This window comes from Gymnodraco acuticeps, unplaced genomic scaffold (assembly GCF_902827175.1).
Source record: "Gymnodraco acuticeps unplaced genomic scaffold, fGymAcu1.1, whole genome shotgun sequence".
Lineage (NCBI taxonomy): Eukaryota > Metazoa > Chordata > Actinopteri > Perciformes > Bathydraconidae > Gymnodraco > Gymnodraco acuticeps.
In genome coordinates, this window is record NW_022990368.1 from 459,304 (window position 1) to 480,085 (window position 20,782).

General features: G+C 42.9%; 1 protein-coding gene across 1 annotated transcript in view; it reads left to right on the top strand.

The window, feature by feature from the left end:
- kif26ba (kinesin family member 26Ba) overlaps positions 1-20,782 on the top strand; it is a 96,105-nt gene that overhangs the window by 63,839 nt on the left and 11,484 nt on the right. Inside the window, 17 exon segments of the mRNA XM_034224341.1 lie at positions 2,562-2,777; positions 4,309-4,402; positions 9,220-9,365; positions 9,720-9,836; positions 10,944-11,130; positions 12,086-12,273; positions 12,275-12,291; positions 15,306-15,477; positions 16,061-16,387; positions 16,484-16,645; positions 17,075-17,303; positions 17,465-17,711; positions 17,826-17,921; positions 18,102-18,229; positions 18,539-18,718; positions 18,851-19,128; positions 19,828-20,512. Coding sequence (XP_034080232.1) covers positions 2,562-2,777; positions 4,309-4,402; positions 9,220-9,365; positions 9,720-9,836; positions 10,944-11,130; positions 12,086-12,273; positions 12,275-12,291; positions 15,306-15,477; positions 16,061-16,387; positions 16,484-16,645; positions 17,075-17,303; positions 17,465-17,711; positions 17,826-17,921; positions 18,102-18,229; positions 18,539-18,718; positions 18,851-19,128; positions 19,828-20,512 — 3,469 coding nt within the window.

A 20,782-nucleotide genomic window follows, 5' to 3' on the forward strand; every position in this document is an offset into this window, starting at 1 on the left:
TGAGGGAGAGGCTTGGTGTGGCCATAGTACTACTTGGTACAAATAAGATGTGATGAGTCTTTATCAGAATCTTTTTATAGCACCTGAAGAAACGGATACAAATGTCTAAAATCATGGAATAAAAAGTTAGTTGAGACCAGTCTGCATATGTTTAAAAGAACAACACAGAGACGCCACATGGCAATTGTGTGTCAATATACTAAAGGTCCCATGTCATGGCCATTTCTACTGATCATATTTCCATTGTTGAGGTCTGCAATTTTTCTCATACAGCATCTCTGTATAGTATGTGTATTTATTCACCAGGTATTCACTCTCTGTCCTAAACGGCTTGTTGGAGCTTGTCCCTCCCCCCCCCCCCCCCCCCCCTCCCTGTGAGCCCAGTGTGCTCTGATTGGTCGGGACGTTGCGAGGCTCGTTGCTGCGAGGAGCAGACAGGCTTCCGGGTCGGCGATACAGCGAGACACAGCGAAACTCATCCTGAGCACACACAAACACTCATAGCCGAAGTAAAAACAATAAGTGTGGCTTGATATTGAGTAAGAAAAAGGTTTATAACGCTGTGAGCATGGGACTGCGGAGAGCATTTCTCCGGGATCCCAACTCGTCTATTACCAGCGTTCAGGGAGCTCTATGCAAGTCAATGGGGACTCCCTGTTAGTTAGCCAAGGGATCCTGGAGTGTGAGGTGCTGCGCGGATTGGTCCATTTGGGCCAATCCGGTCATTTGTTGGTGATTTGGGTATTAACACGTCACAGAACCCCGGAAGAAACAAATGGAAAAAGAGAAATATCCAACGAGGCGTTCTGGGGCAGCACAGACAGGTCTTTTCTGTGTTAGACTTTTACTCGCTACAGGGTGTACTTTGAGGGTTTGTGACTCTGCAGACCGTTTACATGCAGAAAAACCTTCATAACACACAAGGGGACGGGTAATAACCGGAAAAGCATGACATGGGACCTTTTAAAGAAGGAGCAGTGATGGAAAAGTTACTCGAGAAATGTAATCAATCACACATTACATGTTACTCATTGAGAAAGTGATAACACTAGGTTAATTAGTTACATTACTCGTTACTTTTGTGACTCAGTTTATCTCTTCCAAAGGTGCATTCGACTCCAAATTATTACCGTTTTATCTTTCACAATAAAAGCCCAACTTTAATTTACTCAGCATTTCACTAAGAAGCAACTCAACACAATGGCTTACAATATTGTTCCAGTAGGTGTCAAAAATACTCACTCTGCTTTGAGCAAAGGCAACACAAGTCAGTATTTGCTCAATATGAAATATATGTCATGATCAGGGACGCTCAGATCAGTTTCTGTGACAGTTGGTGTTGCGTTTAGACTAAATCCATAAATGTCCCTTTGCATCTGACACTCTGCACCATTCATTTACTTTAACTAAGCCTCCAGGAGGGGAAATATGTGGTAAATCTCCTGGATAATCATGTAGCAGGTGGGAAGACTAAGCAACACACATAAAGAGAAGAAGACAAGACACAGATGGACTGAATCAGAGAGCAGTAAAAGTTCAAAAGAGAAAGAAAGACAAAGACTAATTCACCCTGATGAGCCAGAGGAGGATAAAGAGATCCATAATGAGAAAGTTCTTCAAACTTTAAAGCAACTTCACTAACAGAGAAAAGGATGTTTATATGGTAAAATGTTCTGGTGCTCACTCAGATCCTGATGACGCAGCGTTTTGCCTCCTCTGATATCAAAGAAAACAAGAGCAGCTGTCAGGCGCTAAATCGTGGCTACTAACAGTTTATGACATGAGTGGGAGGAAAGGAAGAGCGAGAAGAGGAGAGAAAGCTAAACACAGGATTCCTGCACTTCAGGCTTTTGATTTGTGGCAGCGAGCTGAAGGTAGACAGGAGGAGAGGAAAGGGAAGGGATTTAGGATGGAGGGAGAGAGAGAGATAAGAGTGATAAGAGTGACAGGTAAAGGATGTGAAGGGAGGAGGAGGGTAGAAGAATAATTTAGGTGAGGAGAGAGTGAAAACATATCTTAGACTTAAAAGAAATAAAAGCGGGGTGTTATGACTTTGGAAGTCTTTTGTCACGGCTCAGATGAGTTCAGATGCCCTCTAGCAAACACGCCTTTACAGTGCCCTTGAAGTGTAAGTGGGTTGGAGTAAGTATTGATGCAAACACAGCAGACAAGAAAACACATCAGAAACTCTTTATCAACAGTCTTTATCGACATAGGAGCGCCATGTAGAGCACATAATAGATACTTAAGGATCTGCAAAGGCATCCCAAAAGTATAACTGTAACTTTAGCACTATTGCATTTATGAATGTGTGTTTTGTGCCTGTTGATTACAGTCTTATCTCACTGGTTTATCAATCATCAGACCAGAAATGATTTATTTTAGAGATAATTTGCAAACCCGACCAGTGCTTCATAAAAAGTTGCATTATTGGGAGATGTTCCATTGAACTTCTGGATCTATCTTGGGTATTTGTAGAGCATAACATAGCAGGTGTTTTTCCATCATACTCGGTTGTTTCAAATGTATCTGAATATGTGTTTTCTGTGTCCTACCCTCAGGTGAAAGTGATGGTGCGCGTGTGTCCAGTGTCTCAGTCGGACGCAGCTGAGTCCAGTTCCTTCCTTAAAGTTGATCCCAGGAAGAAGCAAATCACCATCATGGACCCGTCAGCCAATCAGACACAAAGCGCTGCCTCCACGAAGAAGGCAGCAGCCAATCAGGTTCCTCCAAAAATGTTCACCTTTGATGCTGCGTTCCCTCCTGATGCATCACAGGTAAGAAAAGTGATTATGAGTTAGGAGAACAAAGGACCTTTCATGACACTAATCTGAAAGACAATGTTCAGTTGAATTTCTAGAAGATAATCAGAAGAAACCTGGACTTACTGTATTGATGTCATACATAGGGGGTGAATCATAGGGGGCATGTGACGCAGTGGGTAGAGCCTTGGTGTTGGGAATCAGGGGGTCACAGGTTCAAACCCCACTGCAGTCAGCATGTCGTTGTGTCCCTGGGCAAGACATTTCACCTCAAATTGCTCCTGTGGGGATTGCCCACAGTATTGAGTATGTAAGTCGCTTTGGATAAAAGCGTCTAACAAGTAACATGTAATGTAATCAAGAGTGTTTATTTTTACCCGGACGGAGCCAGAGCACCTGAGGTTGCCCTTTCAAATTAATATAGTCAATTAAAAAAAAAATTAAAAAGGAACTCTCTTTGGAATAATTGCAATGTATGGGGTCTATCTAACATGCAATCAAAAGGAATAATTGTATGAGAATGAGTTCCATTATTCCCATTCTGCAGACTTAGTGTCAATGCTTAATGCAGCTTTCACTCCAGCCGGCCGAGTCTCGTCTTCAGTCTGTCTTTGATTCTTTCCAATTATCGCTCCGTTTTCACCGATTAGTTTTGAATTAATAAAATACCAATTACATGGTATTCTCCACCTTTACCAGTGCCTCTGACTTCACTGCTATTAAACCTTTAAATGGAACACCTAGTACTCTTGCTGAGTCTTGTAAAAATACATCTGAACTCGGCTTGACAGCAGACCAGCATTCAAGATTCACATCCAAGATTTGACCCAAAAATGTAAAATCAAACTAGGCCTCTAGTATAGAATTAACACACTCAAACTTCAAGTCTCTTTAAAAAAGTGGAGATTTTCTATTTTCATGCCGCCCAATTAACATTGTAGTTGTTCAACCCTGTGAATCACATTTTATAGGGGTCCTGTAATGCATATTTTTAGGTTCATATTTGTATTGAATAAGGTCTTTTTCTCATATTGCCTGTGCTGCAGCACCTCTTTTCACCCTCTGTCTGAAACCAGAGCCCAATCTGCTCTGGCCGGCTCTGTTGTGATTGGTCAACCGCTTGAAGATGTCTATCACGTACATTGTGTTTGAGCGCTAGCCAATAGAAGCGCGAGTGTTACGTAGTGATGTCACTTTTATGGAAATAAACAAAGGATTCCCATGAAGGCGTTTCAGGCACGGAGGGAGTGTGTTGGAGAGAAACTCACTCTGGAGGGAACTTTGAGATTTTGGCCTTTGCAGACCATTAAAATGAACAAATAAATGGATTAAATACATAAAAAATAAGCAACATTAATGAGGAACAAACCCATCATCTACATTTTACCATCTTCTTTTGGGTTATCTGTCGCTCAAATGTACACACCTTCTAGGGCTCCCATGAAGATACGTTTGAACACTTCTCTAACGTACACAGTTTATTATTGTCCAGGTATTTAATTTCTTGACCTTACTCCCTCATCTCTCTCTATCTGCATGTTGCTAGGCGGAGGTGTGCGCGGGAACGGTTGCCGAGGTGATTCAGTCGGTGGTGAACGGAGCAGATGGCTGCGTCTTCTGCTTTGGGCACTCCAAGCTGGGTAACGCTCACACACACACACACAACCAGACTACAAAAACAGAGCATGTGTGTCTCGTGAGTCATCCTCAGTGTGTGTGTGTGTCAGTCTCTCACTCGACCGTCTCTCGACTGGCTCTCATCTATCAGAGAGAGAAAGAGGAGGATTAGTGTCTGCTGAAGCTGAAAGCATTCTCAGTCTGTGTTTCTCTCTCTCTAATCCTTCTCTAGCTGGTTTTAAGAGAAGCTGTCTTAAAAAGGGTCAGCATCCCTTACTGCAACATGCCTGGACCCACCACACACACACACACGGACCCACCACACACACACACACACACACACACACACACACACACACACACACACACACACACACACACACACCACACACACACACACACACACACACACACACACACACACACACACACACCACACACATCACACACACACACACACACACACACACACACACACACACACACACACACACACACACACACACACAACACACACACACACACACACACACACACACACACACACACACACACACACACACACACAGCCAAAGATGTAACTCAACCCTCGGTCGGTCCCCGTTGTGTTTATCCCTCAGCATGTTCGCAGCATTACCCTTCTTGGCTTGTGATCTTCATACAGCATGTTGGAGTTTCTAAGTCCCCTTCAACTGCTGGCAGAGGACGAAAGCAGGGAATTGAAATGCAGCAGTTCAGCAGGGAACACTTCTGTGTTAACGGCTGAGCCCGGGAACAAACACTAATGAATTTCTATGTAAAACCAACATGCAAAGCGCTGTGTTTCCTTGGGTTGTGCTGTGGGGATTTCATGTCTGACCAAACCAGTTGTAAAAGTAAGCTCATTTATACATTTGTTATGAATTAGTGTCTTGTTAATGAGTAGGGATGCCAGGGTGAGGACAATTTTGCACCGGTTATTAAACACCGATTTCAATAAACATTTTACAAGAAAATAATTCCATCGATGACACTCAATTTAAGAATTTGTAGAGCCCTTAAAATCCCAGATATTGCCAAATTGGTGCTTTTGCTTTTTGCTTCCAAATGCTTAACCATTGCCTTTTCAGTCATCTTTCCTTTGACTCCGCTGCTGCTGTAAAAAGACACTTTCAATTTATGATTGTAGCGTCCTTTCACTGGACTAAGAATTGATAACATGCGTAGTTTTAGAATGTGAGCACTGGGTATTAGGGTGGTCCTTCGTGAGAGGTAAATGTTTTGAATTCATTTATTTTAGGCTCCAACCACCGGAATTCGTTATACTAGTCAAGAAAACTCTCCTGGGGAATTTTATTCAAATTCCAACAACATTTACCCCTCCCTCATCGACCTTGAAGTTTAGCCTCACGTAGGGTGGTCCTTAAAATTGAAAGTTGGAGCTTAGACTTTCCGACTTTCAATTTTAAGGACCACCCTACTGGGTATGTCTGAAATAGTAGAGGAAGGCTAGTAGTATGAGTATTCTCAACATTGGTTCGAATTGTCATTTTTGCTGTCATCACTGGCAACACATTCGCTACATTGAATCGAAAGGTCAAAAGACATACGTTTTTCAGACAGTCAGAAAGTTAAAGTCAGCTTTTTAGACACATTAATTGCATTTGTCTACTAAAACTAACCCCACTTAAAGGTGGGGTGGGTAATTTTGGAGAAACCAGCTCGAGTGCGCTCGAATTTGAAAATACACAGCCGGAAAAAATCTGCCACTTCCTTACAGAGCCCCTCCTCCAACACACACAAACGAGCACATGACCAATGAGGGCACGAGATAAGTTTGTGCACAGATGGAAGGCTGACAGGCAGGTAGGCCATCCAGTTATTTTAGCTCAGATGATCCACAGATTACATTGTTTTATGTATTTATTGTCAAAGCATTTCACATATTCATTGCTATCGGGATGTTAAGAGCATTCCATGGAATATAACAAAAAGTGTTTCTGAAGTGAATTACATACCCCACCTTTAAATTGAAGCTACAACTGAGAGTCAACTGAAAGCAAAGTGTCATGTATTACCAAATTCAGCCACTATACGGCAATTAGCCTCACCAGCCAACACTGTTGGGTGTTCGGTAAACCCTAATGAAAATATATAAAACACACTGGTAATTTTGCAAACAAGCCCTCGTTGCAAAAATAAAACCACAAGTGTACGCCACGTAGTTGTGATAAATCAGGCTGTATGTTTTCTGCTATCAAAAAGGCCAACTAAAGAAAGCTCCGACAGGCAGTGTAGATGTTTCACATCTCTCACCATGTTTACATGTCTTCACTCAGCATTCAAACATTCACACATGGGATAACTGTGTCATGGTCCATGAAGATGATTCATAGTGGATAATACTGTGACTGGAACCCACACACACACACACACCTTCTATTGTCAGTGTTTGGCTATGTTGAGTAATTGGCATTTCCAGATTTTCTGGCTTTAATAATGCAACAGCTTTTATATGATCCATCAAAGAGAGTTTGCTCTTTCAATCAATTTTACTGTTATATTAATGTCGTGGAGCGACTCTAACATCGCTGGTTTCAGTTAAAACGGCTACAGCAGATGAGATAATTGTTCTCCATACAGCTCTCCTAAGGCCATGGATCTTAATGAGGCTGCATTATAACGGAGTTACCTTTTTCCTAATTAAAATGGGGAAAGTAACACAAGGAGCATTTATCTTCAGCCCTGTGGCCCTTAGCTGTAGACACATATGGGGACACACACGAGTCTGCTCTCACACACACACACACCACACACACACACACACACACACACACACACACACACACACACACACCACACCACACACACACACACACACACACACACACACACACACACACACACACACACACACACACACACACACACACACACACACACACTTTTGCAAAGAGTAACCAGGCTTTTCATTGAATAGGCAGATACTAAAATAAATGGATGGACTTCAGGAATGTAATTGAATCCTCTGGCTTTGAATCATGTCTGATGGATTATGGTAAACGTTAATGGATTATTGGCTTAGGTTGGATCATCTTTTATAAATGATGTGTGTGTGTATGTGTGTAAACTCATGTGTCTCATGTCTTTGAACTGGTGATACAGAGCTGCCTTGTTCTCTCACACTGTCTTCACCCTGTTCACTTTCCTTCTGACTATCAAGCATAAGTACGGGCACGAGCAAAAATAGGACTCAAGAGCACAACCAGGCAATAAGGTCTTTAGTCAAGCGTTTAATCCAAAAGGTAAAAATAAAACAGGCAATGATCAAAAAATGTACTGACTTGAAGTAACGAAAAACAACCAACTAAGTTGGCGGAAAACTACTAGAGAAGCAACACAACAAAAAAAAAACTAGGTTGGTACAAATGCTAAGCAGCTAGAACAATAGCTTACGTCAGAAGAGAAACATGGAGCACCTTCTGCTATACAGACAAGACAAACTGGCACTGACCAAGGAAACAGCACAGACTAAATACACAGGTGAGGAGTGATCATTAGGGACAGCTGAGGCTCATTGAGACCAGGCAGGTGATTAACAGGGAGCGAAAATACACAGGTGAGGGAGTGAGGCGATCAGCCAGGGCCAGGATGTGACACTGACAGCATGCGAAGCTCTGCTTGAAGGGACCAATTACTGTGAATATGCATCAACTAGCCACACACACACACACACACACACACACACACACACACACACACACACACACACACACACACACACACACACACACACACACACACACACACACACACACACACACACACACACACACACACACACACACACACACACACACACACACACACACACACACACACACCTTTGTCGCCTGAAGTGTGTTGTCACTGTGTTACAGTGTTAGTCAGTGTACTCAGCAGTAATCTATCTGACCATATCTTGACAGCCTGTGGTAGTCAGAACTTGTAGATGTAATTTAAGACTCCCTTACACAGCCCTGAAAGGCAAAACAACAGAAAGGACGGTTGTTCAAGTACTCTGTGGTTATGGTAGCGGTAAGACAAAGAGCCATTATGATCGAGGGAGCCCATTGGATTTAATACAAATAAATCAAACAGAAATTCAGTTAAATCAAAGTAAATGACTAAATGTTGCTTATTTTTATACAACTGATCATATTCTTTATTGTATACTTTGACAGCATTTGTAGGTTTTATCTATAGCAGATGCAGCATTGCGCTTTAGAGACCAATAAAGGATTTCATTTCCACTACTATAAAGTTATAAACAATGTCTAAACATTTTTGATGAGCTTTTTCACTATTTCTCCTCTACTTTTTCTGAATTTTATGTGACAATACATAAAATGAACCTTTGTTTCGACAGTAAGTCTTAACGCCCCTGTAAAAACATTGAGGGAGAACAATGTAAAATGTCAGTGCAGCTGACAACCGCCCCTCCATGCTGGATCTTTGAACAAATGTGAACACATTTCTCTACCCTGCATCACAGCAGCCAGGCTTTTGAAGTCCTCTGTTTCTGTGTAAGTGTTAGTGTCAGTGTGATTGTGAGGTGTGACATATGGCTTTGTTTATGTGTGTGTTTGATCTCCCACTCCTGACAGTCAGAGCAGGTGTGTGTGTGTGTGTGTGTGTGTGTGTGTGGTGAGGATAATCATCGTCTTGTGTGCAAGAATGCTCCATGTGCACATTGGCATTCAAACACACACATGTCACACACACACCTATTCACACAGAGCACATTTTCACTTGCTAGTGTTACCGATGATGTCCATCTTTTTCTGCACCCTTATTTTGTCTTCCTGTCTTTCTCTTGCAGGTAAATCCTACACCATGATTGGCCGAGATGACTCGCTTCAAACTCTGGGAATAATCCCATGTGCCATCTCCTGGCTGTTTAAGCTCATCAATGAGAGGAAGGAAAAAACCGGAGCTCGCTTCTCAGTGCGCGTCTCTGCAGTGGAGGTCAGTGTTACTGGCAACTCTGCTGATGCAGACTTTTAGGAGAGGAGGTTACTAAAAATATCTTTACTAAGTGGTCAATTCAGTAGCTTTAGTGCTGGCAGTGGCACATCAAATGCTTATCACTGTAATATTTACTTTAAACTTTCTCTGATATGGTTTTAGATTTTCCCTTTACAATTTGTCTGACAAAGTGTGTGTGTGTGTGTGTGTGTGTGTGTGTGTGTGTGTGTGTGTGTGTGTGTGTGTGTGTGTGTGTGTGTGTGTGTGTGTGTGTGTGTGTGTGTGTGTGTGTGTGTGTGTGTGTGTGTGTGTGTGTGTGTGTGTGTGTGTGTGTGTGTGTGTGTGTGTGTGTAGGTTTGGGGAAAAGAGGAGAACCTTAAGGACCTGCTGTCTGAAGTCGCTACAGGAAGCCTACAGGATGGACAGTCACCTGGAGTCTACCTGTTTGAGGACCCCATCTGTGGCATGCAGGTATATACACTCACACACACCTGCACACACTCAAACACACTGCAGCAGCTGACGGGAATATTTGCTTATGTAATGTGACTGCTGTATATCAAATCCTGTGTGTATGAACAGCCTCTGGCCTTGTATCAATATGCTCTGCCTTTATTTCTTGGAGCCTCAGGCGAATAGCTGTGGGATACGCATGCTTCCTTAGACTTATATAGTCACCTTGGAGCAGCAGATAAAATATGGTAGCTTTATCATGCCATTATAGTCTTTTTTCTTCAAAAATAAACCAAGCGTCTTTTAAAACACAGGCTTCAGAAATAGCTCTGACTGGCTTAGTCAGAATCAAAGAAAAGAAATGTCAAGTGTATGATTCAATGACATGTACAAATAAAAGTATAGCTAGAGAAAAATATGTTGTCTGCTTATATTCAAGATTGTGGACTGATGTTTTTTCATTTAATTTAATGATAAATAATTCACTTTAATAAGCATGAATCAGCCAACAAAAGGCATTACATTGAATCCCAATTATAGTTAATGTTATCATCATCATTAATTTTAAAGTTTTAATTACATAATAATGTGAATAGTGTGTGTATGAAGAGGAGCTCAATTGACATCTAACTGACAGAAAATTAACTTGTGTGTGTGTGTGTGTGTGTGTGTGTGTGTGTGTGTGTGTGTGTGTGTGTGTGTGTGTGTGTGTGTGTGTGTGTGTGTGTGTGTGTGTGTGTGTGTGTGTGTGTGTGTGTGTGTGTGTGGTTGCAGTTTTGTTTATGGGATTATAGGGTCTGAAACAAGAACATCTGTGTAATCCTTAACTAATCTGACATAATCTCATCAGTAATGATATCCTGAAGCAACACGCACACACTCTCTCTTTCTTATCGCATTCTCTCTCACCTTTGATTCCATTGTTCTCTGACTGCCATATCTCCAGGCAAATTAGAAAATGCTTTATTTGAACATGCAAATCATGTACACAGTATTTTCCGTGTTTAGACACTTTTTGGCAAGTAAACTGAGCCTCAGATAAGATTAAATGGTATCTTCCCTCTTGTCTGGCTCATGGCCCTTTCTTATATTCACACCATTTTTCTCCTCCCACACATCTCCCAGCTCCAGAACCAGTCTGAGCTGCGTGCTCCGACCCCAGAGAAGGCCGCCTGGTTTCTGGATGCAGCCATAGCAGCTCGCCACAGCAGCCAGCGGCCAAACACCACCGAAGAAGAACACAGGAACTCACACATGCTGTTTACACTACACATATACCAGTATCGCATGGAGAAGACCGGCAAGGGAGGGAGTAAGTACTGTTTGTTCTAATGTACCTATTCATTATAATACTAACAACAACAAACAAAAAGCTTATTTTACTGCTGCAGAAACTACTCTTTTATGTTGTTATCACATCACATGATGCCTGCTGTGAGTCCTACACCTGATAATCATACTATTGAAATATTGCTTCCGCACATGGAAGACACAACAATGATAGACAGACCAAAGCATTTACTATACTCACTATAGATGTATAAGGAGCGCAGGCAACAGACTTCCTGACAGAGTTGTGCACATACCTGTCACAGACTGATATAGATAATTTGTTTAGATGAATTCCCAGACATATCACACCTGCACTCATGTCTCCATCAATAACTGGATGATAATGAATGGGTAGTGTGAGTTTCTTTGTGTGTATAACAATGAGACACTGAGACAGATGTCAGACCAAAATAACAATGATAACTAACACTCCGAGTGCTTTTACGTATATGCATGCATATATGATAAAAAAAGGCAAAAGTTTGTGTGTGTCCGTGTGTGTGTCCATAGCCCCTGAATTCAGTTTGATTATGTGAAACACATTCTTATAAAATTGTATTATTTTTGTCTTTATTGAGGGATTGTAGGGTCTATACTCATCAACACCACGTTATTAGCCCACAGTATTTTCAATACCAGGGAAATTATGTGTTTGTTGATGATATATTTGACTGGATTATTATATTCCATCACAAATAAATGTATCTTATTGTGCCGCACCTTGTGGTGAATTAAACTAGCAGAAAGGGTTGGTGTTAGCTCCATAAATCCTCGACTGAAAGGCGTGTTTTGGTGTGTGGACCCCCCCTGGGGAGGCCACTCTCCCACTTTGAACATCTCTGTGCTATTCCTGCACTTCAGCCCCTCTTACGTGTATGCACACCTCACCATCCTGTCTGGCTCACCATGTCTGACACATTTTCTCACTTTGCCAGTGTCAGGGGGTCGCAGTCGCCTCCACCTGCTGGACCTGGGCAGCTGTGATGTCAAAGTGCTCGGAGGAGGAGGAGGAGGAGGAGCGGGAGGTGGGAATGGAAGGGAGAACTCTTCGCCCAGCTCGGCCCCTCTGTGCCTTTCTCTGTCCGCCCTCGGCAACGTGATCCTGGCCCTGGTGAACGGGAGCAAAACACATACCTTACAAGTAAGCTGCTGTTTGAATGTATGTGTGAGGAGAGAAGGAGAAGAGAGGAGACGAGGAAATGAAAGGAGTGTGCAGAGAAGTGAAGAGTGAGAGGAGGAGGGAAGCAGACGAGAGATGTCTCAAGCTGTTTCAGGTTTTTGAGACTTAATGTTATAAACAACAGCTGCTGTTACATATTCATCACATTCATTTAGCTGGTTAACTGACTGGCAATGAGAGTAAAGGAGGGATGGAGAGATAGAACAGACAGAGACCTTATTCAGATTTTAACAGTCATAAAATGAAAAAAGGGGGGAACACATTTGAATTTCTGTTAGTTTAGTACCCTATTTCTACTTAGTACCATATGGCCAATGGTATAGTATAAACAGTGTATTGTATGAAACAAACTGTAAATGCTATCATCTCCCTTCTCTTTCCTCCTTCCTCTTTGCTCTTCCTCTCTCCTTAAGGGTGTTTTCACTCTCTGATTCATGCTGAGTTAATTTTAATCACCAGATTTTGCATTTGCATTGCAAAACAACCTGCTACCTTACACTGAGGCTGCGAGCAAAGCTGTTTGCCAATGTATGCCGTGTCACTGCCTTCTCTAGAGCCAAGGATCAACACAATCACCGCAGAACAACAAATCACTAAGCAAAGTCTGTAGAGCACAAGCTCTCGTGGATCTCAGTGGAGACAGTAGGAGTGTGTTACTGCATGGCTACCAGCCAGCAGGATATATAAGACTAGTGTATTCATAAAGTTAGTTGGATGTCTGTCTTTTTAAGCAGCAGGTAGCTCAATTATCTTCTTACTTGGAATATAAGATGGGTCAATTCTCTCTGACCAATCAGCAGTCTGCTGTGTTTTAACTCCACCTTCTTGTATTGGCTCAGCTCTCTTGGAATTTTACCAGGTACACTGTTAATACATTTGGTTATGGCCATACAAATATAAGAAATACGGCCCACTTGAGAGTTGTTGATATATTTCAGTCTTCATTGAGGGGGGGACAGACAACCTGCCAGTTACTAATATTCTTTCGGTTCCGACTCAAAATCCATTTTGAGTCCAATAACTCTGCTTCATTCATTCCATCCCAGTTAAAGGCTGTCTCTCCAGTGCTTCATTACTTTCAGGTTAGGGTCCCATCACGCTCTTATAATCCCAGTCCCATTCCACTACTGTTGCTAGGTTACCCCCAATTCTGTCCCAGTTGATCAGTAGACATTTTCCTCTGCCTCTGTAGCTTCCCAGTTAAAACAGAAGTGCAGACAGTTGTCTGTAACCACAAAATCAACACTTTGGCTCTTGCCAAGACATGAATCCTAGCATCTCAGCGTGATGCCAGACGGACTATGTTTCCGCCACAACACACTCAGGGAGATTTAGAGGCTCTTCTCACATTCACTAAACTTCAACTTTTGTCATCACTCATCAGGGACTCTCTACAGCTCCTCGTACCAAATCAGAACCACTTCCATCTGGTTTGCTGTATCTCTCTCCTGGCAACGTGCCAATTCATTCATGCAGCTCCTATATTTTTCCACTGACACCCCTTCTCCTGTAGTGGAGTCACACACAACCATCCAGAGACACAGTACGTTGTGTATGCTGTTTGACCATAGAATTGATTATATTAACAAAATAAGTGTTAAGGGATTGCAACAGACGTGAGATGGGTATAGATTCTAGACCCATCTCAAGTCTGTAGAAGATTGTCTTAATTTATATGCTTGGTTATAGACAAATCCGTAAGTGAACAACGTGTTCAGAAGGTCGCCTAAAATTCTTATAGTTATTTTTTTATATAATGGTGATCTAGGAATTTCTTTATAGACACGTTTAAATCATGTAGAGCACCATGTTACACTCAAAACAAGGTACTGCAGTAAATCTAGTCTCAGAGGTAAGTTCTTATCCAACGTCCCCAGCACTTGAATTAACATGCAAATGAATACTTCATGAGTCATGAATTTACCTACATTAATCTCGGGGAGATATAGAGATAGAGAGATTGAGAAAAAGAGAGAGTTTGTTGAAGCCTGAGGCGGCAAACAGAGAGAGAAGAAAACAGACGAGAGGAGTGGATAGAGCATCGATGAGAAAGAGGAGGTCAAGATAGGAGTGTATACACACTCGGGTATGTACTGGATCTGTGTGTGTGTACGTGAATATACATATATGTGTGTGAGACATGCCTGCAGGCTGTGTTTTTAGAGAAGGGGGACAGCAGCGTGTGGTATTGGGCCACAGAGGAGCTTTACTCACTGTCAGCCTGCAGGCCTCAAAACACACACACACACACACACACACACACACACACACACACACACACACACACACACACACACACACACACACACACACACACACACACACACACACACACACACACACACACACCACACACACACACACACACACACACACACACACACACACACACACACACACACACACACACACACACACACACACACACACACACACACACACACACACACACACACACACACACGAATGACTGCAGTAGCCCACCCAGGAGAAAGTATTTTCTTAAACACACAGCCTACTGTTACTCTCCCATCTGTTAGCGTAATCTCTCTGGGAGATATATTATCTCCCAATATTAGAATACATAAATCCAGAGTGCTTTTCGTTTAGACTGTCAGCTTTAGCCTGGAGAAGCAGTCTTTTCCATGTTTAAAGGGGCCCTATCATGCTCATTTTCAGGTGTCATGTTTGTCATATAAACCCTTGATCAATGATCATTAAGCTTGATTCATAATTATCATCCACTCTTGATTTAACACATTTTAGCTTAATTTATATGATATGTAAATTGTTAGCGTGGTGTTTTGCCATAGTTACACAAACTGTAACCAAGGATAATTATTAATAACCTTTTGTCAAATGTCAGGCCTGTGGGGGTGTGCGTTAGAAAATCGAATCGAATGTTTGAGTGAATTATTTGTGTGTATTTCCAAAGTGTCTTTAATGCTCACATCTCAGTATATGTGTGTTACTAGGGACAGCAAGCTGACCATGTTGCTAAGGGAGTCGCTAGGCAACATGAACTGCCGGACCACCATGATTGCTCACATCTCTGCCTCACCCAGAGATTTCTCAGAAACGCTTTCCACCATCCAGATTGCTTCCCGTGTCCTCCGCATGAAAAAGAAGAAAACTAAAGTCACAGTGGTGAGTTAGACTCAAACCTTGATGCTTCATTAACCTTTGAAGATAGTCTCTCTTTATCCCATAGAACTTTAACTTGTGGCACATTTAATTCAAGATAGACTACCACTAAGATGGACATGTAACTGTTGTAAATCAGTGTGAATCTCCATTAAACATCCTGTTCAAATCGTCTTATTTGAGTTGCATTTCATTATCTCCTATGACTTTCCATCACATGTGCTGCTGACACCTTTCTTCCCACTTCACTTAAAATGCTCACTTATTTCAGAATTGTTCTACTGAAAAAAAGGACAAGGGCTTCAAGGCTCTAAAAATAAAACTGGAGTGAAAGTGCCAGTCTGTGAAAGAAATAGGAATAATTTAATCTAAAAAAAAGTTCTTATCTTTAATCCGTTACTTGGTGCATGGCCAGGATCTACATGGATTTCATCCTCTCTCCTTCCTCTCCATCTCCCTGCATTGTGAACTGTCAATTAAAGGCAAAAAAAGGGAAAACATGCTCTGCAAATCTAAAAAAGGGAGTCGTTTCTCTCTCTCACCTCCCACTCTGCCTCTTCCTCGCCTGTCTCTTCCCGTTTCTCAGCAATACACGTCCAGCTCCTCTGGAGGAGAGAGCTCCTGCGAGGAAGGTCGCATGCGTCGACCGACTCACTTGCGACCTTTCCATCACCGTGGTGACACCGACTCTGACCTTCCCTTGCTGCGACTGTCCAGCGACCCTGATGAATATTCGAGCAGCGAGCAGTCATGTGACACGGTGATCTACGTGGGTCCGAATGGAGCTGCGGTGTCCGACAGAGAGTTAACGGACAACGAGGGGCCGCCAGAATTTGTACCAATAATTCCTGCTTTGCTTCGAGGGAAAACATCAGAGCCGCTCCAAACACAGCCAGCTGGAGCCCAGAACAAGGTGATTTAAATATATTTACATTTAGACAATCAGAAGTAATCAGAAGAATGCTAGTTGCAAAGAAAGATGAGATTACTCCCGTCTCTGTGATTTCAGCTCCAACAGGTGGAGCCAGAGGAGCCAGGCCCCCCCCAGCCTCAGCCCTCTCTGCTGGGACAGCCACTGGCCCCCGTCCCAGAGGAGGCAGCTGAGTGCCTGAAGTGCAACACATTTGCTGAGCTGCAGGAGAGACTGGACTGCATCGATGGCAGCGAGGAGGTGAGGAGAATCTTCAGTATTTATTTAAAGAGAAACAACAACTAAATACACCAGAGAAGAGAAAGAGAGGCTGTATTACTGTTTGACATGTTGTTTGACAACTATCTATTCAAATGGGAAAAAGAGTTTTGTCTCCATCTGCTTAATATTTTCAACATGTATCTGCATAACCTCCTGCTTGCTGTGACAGTTTGTAATTACGGTGGCGTTTTCCTTTCTCTTTAAAAAAACATTTGCTCTCAATTGTGCAAAAAAAGGATGCATTTGAAAAGTATTTTTGTTGTCAAAATATGTACGAGACTCGGTTCTTTGCATGTCACCATGTCTTTTAAAGTTGTAATGTGCATTTTTAACATCCAAATCAATCCATCTCAGGTTTTCTGATATGAATAACGTGGCATTTCTTATCTTACCTGTCCCTTTATTCAGGTTGCAAAGTTCCCATTTGAAGAGGTTTCAGCGGGCAAACCAGGCCCAAAACAGGAGCCATGTCCATCTTCAGCTGTCCCATCTGCAGCTGTCCCGTCCTCAGCTGTCCCGTCTGCAGCTGTCCCGTCCTCAGCTGTCCCGTCCTCAACTGTCCCGTCCTCAACTGTCCCGTCCTCAGCTCCCGCTGCGCCTGGCTCTGCTGCTGCGTTGGATACAGAAGCCAAAACAGGTACATTCCTTTATTACACATACCAAACATACATTATATATTAAAGCAAACAAAAACTGGTGTGCATTTATGTTAAACAATGCAGCATCAAGTCAGGTCTCATTTCACAGTTATTGCAACCTTTGGGATTTAGAAACAATTCTTCTGTCCGTCGCCCACAGGCTCTGCTGCAGGAGGCGCAGTGCAGTTCTTTTCCTCGACAGTAACCACTTCCAGAAGGAGGACCAATGACCAGCAGCTGCAGGATATTAAGGAGGTGGTGGAGGAGGCAGAGCTGGCCCAGACCATGATCCACAGCCTGGCTCAGAGTTCTGGTTCCCCCATAGTAACCAGCACCAGGAACGTCACAGGGAACAGCTGCATCACCTCGAGCCCCCTGCACAGGACCAAGAGCTGCATGCATGACAGGTGAGGATGGGTGTCTTTTAATTAGAGGGAGCTCTTTTTCATGCATATTTTGCTATTAGCCTTTGGAAAATGTTTAAATTGAATGTATGTCTTCCGTATTGTGTCTCTGACCAGCCATGAGAGTCTGAATATGGGCACTGATGGGAAGGCCCGTCCATTGGGATCACCGCGCCTCGGCATCGCCAGCCTGACCAAAACCTCAGACTACAGGTAAAGTACACAGAAATACTGTGGGCTAATAAGGTGGACTTGTTGTCTGTTACATGTATTGCTTACATAACTAAATTAAACCCTCAGCAACCAAGAATCTCACAAACAGTCCAAAAGGGTAAAAGGACAACAGCTTCAAAGACCAGCTTGAAAATGTTTGATCCTCTTATCTCTCCTCAGGCCTCCGTCCTCCCCGTCCCAGCGCTGTAAAGTGTACACCCAGAAGGGCGTGATGCCGGCGACTCCTCCTCTGTCCTCTTACACTCTGGCTCAGGATGGCCAGGGCACAGAAGTGTTGACCTCCGACAGTATGTATATCTTTTTATCTAGAATTTAGTATTTTAATGTTACTTCTTAAGACTTACTGATGCATTAACAGTCTGTGAATGGGCATCCTAACAAGCATGTCTTTCTTGCAGGTAATGTGGTGGCTGTTTTATGCCAAAACCATTACATAAATGTAATATGGTCACATACTGAGTCACTTGTGCACAACACAGATCATCATAATAACCAGCGGGTCCAAATTATAATCATAGTGTGAAGCCAATTTCCTTGTTTTCTTCCCTTGGACAACACATGTAATGACGGTGCCAAATGTGTTTCTGATTCTTCAGACAGTTTGGCTGCAGACAGCGGCCGCTCCTCCACGGACTCCATGCTGTCCAGGACTTCTCCGGTGGGCATGAGTCCACAAGTCCGAGAGCCAGCTCAGTCTCTGTCCGCCAGCCTGGGATCAGCAGAGACGCTCTGTGACGACGATGTCCCTCCGATCCCCCTGGACACGCTCAGAGATGGTGAGGGTCATGGCTATGAGAGCAGGATATGAGTCATATGAGTCCTATAGAAAGAAAGAGAAGGAATTATCACAACAAATATTGTATAAACATTTACACATGTTTTCCCTCTGTTTTCTCCTCCACTTGAAGCCTCAGGGCTGGCACTATCTGTAGGAACAGTTGGACCTCTCTCGCGCGGGGAGGATGAACTGATGTATGCTGTGGTTTTTGGAGGTGAAGAGGACCTTGTTGTTACAGCTATAATGGACACTCAGGATCTGACCTGTCGTCCAACGAGCATCATGAGCTTCAAGAGCGACTGCTGCTCCGTCACTTCCCTCGCCTCGGGCCACGGTTCTGCTGAGGGTGGAGCTGTGGAGGATTATCACATGCCTGCAGGGCCTGCAACCACCTCAGGGGTGGCAGAGGTTAGTGGGACCGACTCACATTTACAGCAACTAAGGAAATTAACATGTGGACATCTGTCCTTAAAACATATGTCCTCACTATGGATTTCAAGATATTTTGACTGTAAAAACAAACACATAACAATACCCACCAAAACAAAGGCTTAAGATAAGGGTTCTGGATCCATCATTGCTGCAACTGAAAACGAATGGGAAATGTTGTCTCATTTCATTGGCCGATTGACACAGTGACTCAATTTTTGGTGTCTATAAACTAATAATTTAATCGACAGTTATAATATGATAAAATGTCTACCTTTTTAATCCGAGTTTAGATTACATTTCCCATATGATAGAGACTTTTTTCTACATAATCTGGATGCTTACAGTTACATCACATTTAGTTTGCTGCGTTGATGAATCACAGTTTTTATTAACTTCCATTAGGGTTTCAACAATTTGTCAATTATTCGATTGACAGAAAAATAATAGCCAAGTACTTGGGTAACTAATTGATCAACAAATGTTTTCATGTAAAAATGGCACAAAAAAAATTGTATTAGACATTTAAAGATGGTTTATTTCAAATTAATAATAATAATATTACAAAAATAATCTTTAGATGCCAAAATGTACAAAATAAAACCCCAATGGCTGCCCTTTTTTACTACATCGTTGTTATCAAGCAACCTTGTCCAATTGAGTTGCATCCTGTTGCAGGTGGCCATGGCCAAGCTGCGGATCGAAGGCGAAGCTTTAGCCACAGTGATATCACGCTGTGGTTCACCCATTTCCTCCTGGATGAGTGACCTGAGCATGGCCAGTGAGGCCGACCAGTCCCTCCACAGCTTCAGTCAGTCCCAGAGCCAGCAAGGGGAGGCCCTGGCTGAACCTGAGCCCGCCCAGAGCCAGGTGCTCGGGGCGGAGGGGCCAGGTGGGTACGAGAGCTGTGGCAGCCCGAGAAGAGGGAGTCTGGACGGAGAGGTGGTCCTGTCAGAAAACACGTGTGATAAGGCAACCCCAACGAAAGACAGGTGGAGGAAACTGCCCCCCTCCATGGCTAAAACTAACATCCAAATCCTGGCCGGACCGGGGTACTTCTCCCCCTTCAAGCCCAGCATCAGTGTGCACCCCTGTGTGGCTGTCAAACCCATGGTCATACAGGAACCAACCATCCTGTCTTCACCCACCAAGGCCAGCCTAATGAAAGACAAATTCACTGCACCACTTCTAGCTTCTATTTCCAGTGATATGAGCTTTGAGGACCCCTGGTTGAAGCGTGGCATGGAGGAGAGGAAGTCCAGGGAGCTGGTGTGTGAAGTGAAGCCGGAGAAGAGGGAGGTCGAGCTTTCAAAGGGCCAGACTGGAGCTGTGACAGGAGACCAACGAGGGTTCTGCAAGGATGGTAAGAGGGCCAGATTTTATTTCAGGCCAGGAATCTAACATCAGGCAAGGCCAGTCTCATTCAGATATTCACAACAGACCAATGTTTAGCTGCTCACTTTTAAAGCCATATTCGTAACACTTTATAATAACCATCATAAACAAAAGGTCAATGGATAGTATATTAACAATAATTATTAGATATATGCTACTTTTAAACAAATAAATGTTAATAAATAATATTCATATTATTAGTACATCTATAAGAAGGCTTGAAAAATGATTGTTTTTG